Genomic DNA, 4,118 nt, shown 5'->3' with positions numbered 1-4,118 from the left:
CGTCGATTTGATTCACTCAATTCATCATATCTACTCCATAGCTGGTGTAGATCGAAGAGGACAGGAGCCTTAATTTTTGGTCACACCATCGGGGAAGACAACCTCTCTCTGTTGGGGCAATTAAATGTTTAGAAGCCCATTAACATGTGAACAAACGAAACATAACTCGATTAAATGAAACGCAGAGTTTTATTTATCTGAACACGTGTCAACTCCAGAACGCATGAGTTTCTGACGTGGCATCTTAGGTGGCAGCATAGGAGAGAAACAAACATATTTATAGATAGATAGATAGATAGATATATATATTTTTACACAAGTTTTAAACCCAGTACCATCCACGGAGAAACGGCTTATTTCTGAACTATGAGTTGCTGAAAAAATATAAGTAAACTCTATATGTACACAAAAACATTTCTATACTCTACATTAACTTGAATTACATACATGGATTTATAAAATCGACGCTAATTCATGCTTTATCTTTAACTCTTTTAAATTATTGTTATTGACGATGACTATGATGAGTGCGGATTAATATTATCTGCGGGTCTAGTGGATCACCCAAGAGTTTAAGCGGGATGAGTGCGGGTTTAATATTTTCTTCTTTCGGGTCAAGCACGCCATATTTTTTTAATCAAAAACATCACTTAACCCACGGATTGGCTGGTCTAGCGGGCTGGGTTTGACGCGAAACCCATCACTAGGCTGATCGATTGATTACTCACATTATTGGCTGGACCTAGAGCTAAATCTTTGAAACTTGGAATTTGGTAGTTTTAAATATTGGGTTTCTCTTGGGAATAAGATTTAGGAGGCTTTGTTTATACTTATGAGATTAATTACATTTTCTTAGATCCTGTCCCAACTCTTGACTTAAGCCCAAAGATAATCCATACTAAACACACAACAAAGAATGAAAACAGAGACAAGAACATATGGAACTAACAGAAATTCACTTGAGATTACTTTCTTCACACATCAAAACATTGTGTTTTTGTGTTTATTTTTTTGAAATCTCTATATATGATCTGTAAAATGTAAGATGTGAAGTACTAATAATAAACACTAATTTCAAAGTGGCTATTAAATTCGATTTTACAAGCTATAATTGGTGCTAAAAACATAATGAAACACTGATATCAAAGCAGATGATAAAACAGCTAACATTATTTATTTGTTAATCTCCTTCTGTTGTTCATTTGAATGTTGGTTCAACTTCATCTGTTCCAAAGCTCGGATCAAACCCTTGAGTGGTCCATCAACACCAGAGTCACTATCTTTCACCATCAAGTTCTCCGCAACATCAGCCGGTGTCATATTCGTTTCTTCCAGCAACGTCTCAATCTCACCAAACAAGAGATGCGAATCAAGATTCAGATAGTTCTTGGCAAGAATCTTGAACGCTTCAAATCTGCAATAAGACAACTCTATATGCATATCCATCCGACCTCTTCTGATCAAAGCTTGGTCAAGTTTCCCCAAATGGTTCGTTGTAAAGACAAGTATCCTCTCTTGTCCACAAGCCGACCAAATCCCGTCTATAAAATTCAACAATCCAGAGAGTGTAACTGCATTCTTCTTCTTCAACTTCTTGATCTCTGCATTGCTCTGAAGATCCTCTTTAACTCCCCTCTCTCCCGTGAGGTCCAAGGAACAGTCTATATCCTCAATCACAATAATCGACTTACTAGTAGTAGCTAGCAACAGCTTCTTGAGCTCCCAGTTGTTCCCTATCGAAGTTAGCTCAAGATCGTAGATGCTATAACTCATTAGATTCGCCATAGCTGCAATCATCGTGGACTTGCCTGTCCCTGGAGGTCCATGCAACAAGTAGCCCCTCTTCCAAGCTCTCCCAATCTTCTTATAATACTCTTCACCCTCTCTAAACGCTAAAAGATCATTTATAATCTCATCTCTCTTCTTTTGATCCATAGCCAATGTGTCAAACGTTGCTGGATGCTCGAAGTCAATGCTACTCCATAGATTCATCGTAAACATCTCCCAGTTAGGGCTTGGATTGTTCATGAAGATCTTGACCTTCTTCTTCTTTTCTTCAATGGACTTGCCTTCTTCCACAACGTATTTCAAGTAGGAGCCGGTCACAACCTCCCAGTTACTTCTGTGGAAAGTAAGCCTACACATTTTAACCCCATCATTGAATTTAACAACCTCCCACCAGAGCTTCACACCTTCGTACTCATCCTCGAGTTTATCATCGTCGCGTTTGAAATCCAAAGATTTTCTCCCCCTCGTCTGGCTACCCTTGAGATTCTTCACTTGAGGGTTAACTTGCGCGCCAAGGTAGGTCGTGATGGCAGGGTAAGCGTAGTTGTATCTATACTCCTCGATTTCTGTGAACCTGATCTGAGCGTAAGGAGAGAAGAAGGCAAGAGTCTTGTCGGCACACTTCTTGAAAAAGGGTAGCCGGTGGATCGCGTTGACGAGGAGCTCTTGGATCGTGACCTTGAGCTGTCCAGGGAAGTATCTCCTTAGGGTTTCGATGATGAAGAGTAGACCAGCAATGTTTGATCCAATAGTTGTTAAGTTGTCTCCGAAGAGTGGCTTCACGATGGATCCCATCAAGATTTCGATTAGGTTTCTTTTGCTTTTCTTTTTCTGAAGAAGAAGCTTCTGATCTTGACTCATGATTGTGTTGTGTGTGTCTCTCTCTCTCGCTCTCTGCCTTTTGTATTTTTTTTTCAGGTCTTCAGAGTGATGACCTATAAGTTTCTTATTGCTCTCTAATTTATCACTCTCGATAATCGTGAGCGTATTATTTGTGACATTGTTTGTATTCATCATCTTGTTTCAAATTATGTCAAGAAAAAATAATCTTAAGTATTCCATTTTTGAGTGAAATATTTCATATTATCTTATCTCCTACTAAAAATTGGAATGTTCTCTTATTAAGAAGTTAATAAATTATCTTTTTATGGTAAACAATATATACTTACTTCTTTAAAAAGGAAAAAAATCGTTTACTATTATAGAAGTTTTTCAAGTCACACATGTTGTATTTATGTTCTCGAATCTTGGGTACGAATTTGACTGAAATAATTCAAAGATATTTTTGATATGAATTCGAACCTTTTTTTTAAAAAAGATCAAACTTAATGTCATGCGTATCGGGACCAATTTGATATTGACCCATCTCTGGCTAAAGCTGGCATTGTAAATTGTACAAGGAATTCAATATATATATATATATGAGTATATATTCGTTTGTGTTATGAAAAGAACTGGAATTTTATTATATCGCAGGAATTTAAATAAAACAAAATTTTATACTCGTACGAAGAAGATAATACTGATAAGAAGAGAGGATGTGTTATTGAAGGAGAAGGATGGTATCTTTACAATCGATCGAAACGATCGTTTATATAGAAGAGAAATTCACTGTGCAAATAGTGCAGCGGACCCCACATCTTTTATATTTTTCAACGTTTGCGGCTAATCTTTCATAACACTCCCCCTTGGGGACCGGTGTCACTATCCACTCTCGCTTAACGTCTATGTTGCCTCGTTAAAAATATTTCTAGGAAAACACTATGGGAAAAACCATAGTAAGGTAAAAAGAGTACAACTACGTAAGCTCCCCCTCGAATGAGCAGTCATAGATCCTTCTGATGACGCATTCCAATGTTGTGGATGTGTTTTCTGAATGCCGAAGTCGGAAGTGATTTTGTGAAGAGGTCAGCTGCATTGTCGCATGATTGGACATATCTTACTTCAATCTCTTTCTTCTTCACGAGCTCTTGAGTGTATGAGAAGAACTTCGGATGAATATGCTTCGTTCTATCGCTTTTAATATATCCATCCTTTGTTTGAGCAACACATGCTGCATTATCTTCATATAGAATAGTTGGCTCCGTATTTTCGTCAATCCCGCTGCTTGAACAGATGTGTCGGCTCATTGATCTCAGCCAAACACATTCTCTACTTGCTTCATGGAGTGCAATGATCTCAGCATGATTTGAAGAAGTAGCCACGAGCGTTTGTTTCTGGGAACGCCAAGATATAGCAGTGCCTCCGATCGTAAAAACGTATCCTGTTTGCGATCGGGCTTTGTGTGGATCTGAAAGATATCCTGCATCTGCAAAACCAACCATTTGACC

The 4,118-nt window shown here is 38.1% G+C and overlaps 1 protein-coding gene across 1 annotated transcript; it reads right to left on the bottom strand.

Annotated features, from left to right (window-relative positions):
* Positions 1 to 1,087: 1,087 nt before the first annotated feature.
* LOC106304887 (probable mitochondrial chaperone BCS1-B) lies at positions 1,088 to 2,655 on the bottom strand. Its single transcript, XM_013741276.1, has one exon. It carries the CDS (start codon positions 2,647 to 2,649, stop codon positions 1,174 to 1,176), a length of 1,476 nt encoding a protein of 491 aa, XP_013596730.1. The 5' UTR covers positions 2,650 to 2,655; the 3' UTR covers positions 1,088 to 1,173.
* Positions 2,656 to 4,118: the final 1,463 nt, after the last annotated feature.

Source organism: Brassica oleracea, chromosome C7 (genome assembly GCF_000695525.1).
Source record: "Brassica oleracea var. oleracea cultivar TO1000 chromosome C7, BOL, whole genome shotgun sequence".
Taxonomy (NCBI): Eukaryota; Viridiplantae; Streptophyta; class Magnoliopsida; order Brassicales; family Brassicaceae; genus Brassica; species Brassica oleracea.
The sequence above is the reverse complement of the archived record's forward strand: the minus strand, read 5'-3'. Positions and strand labels throughout refer to the sequence as shown.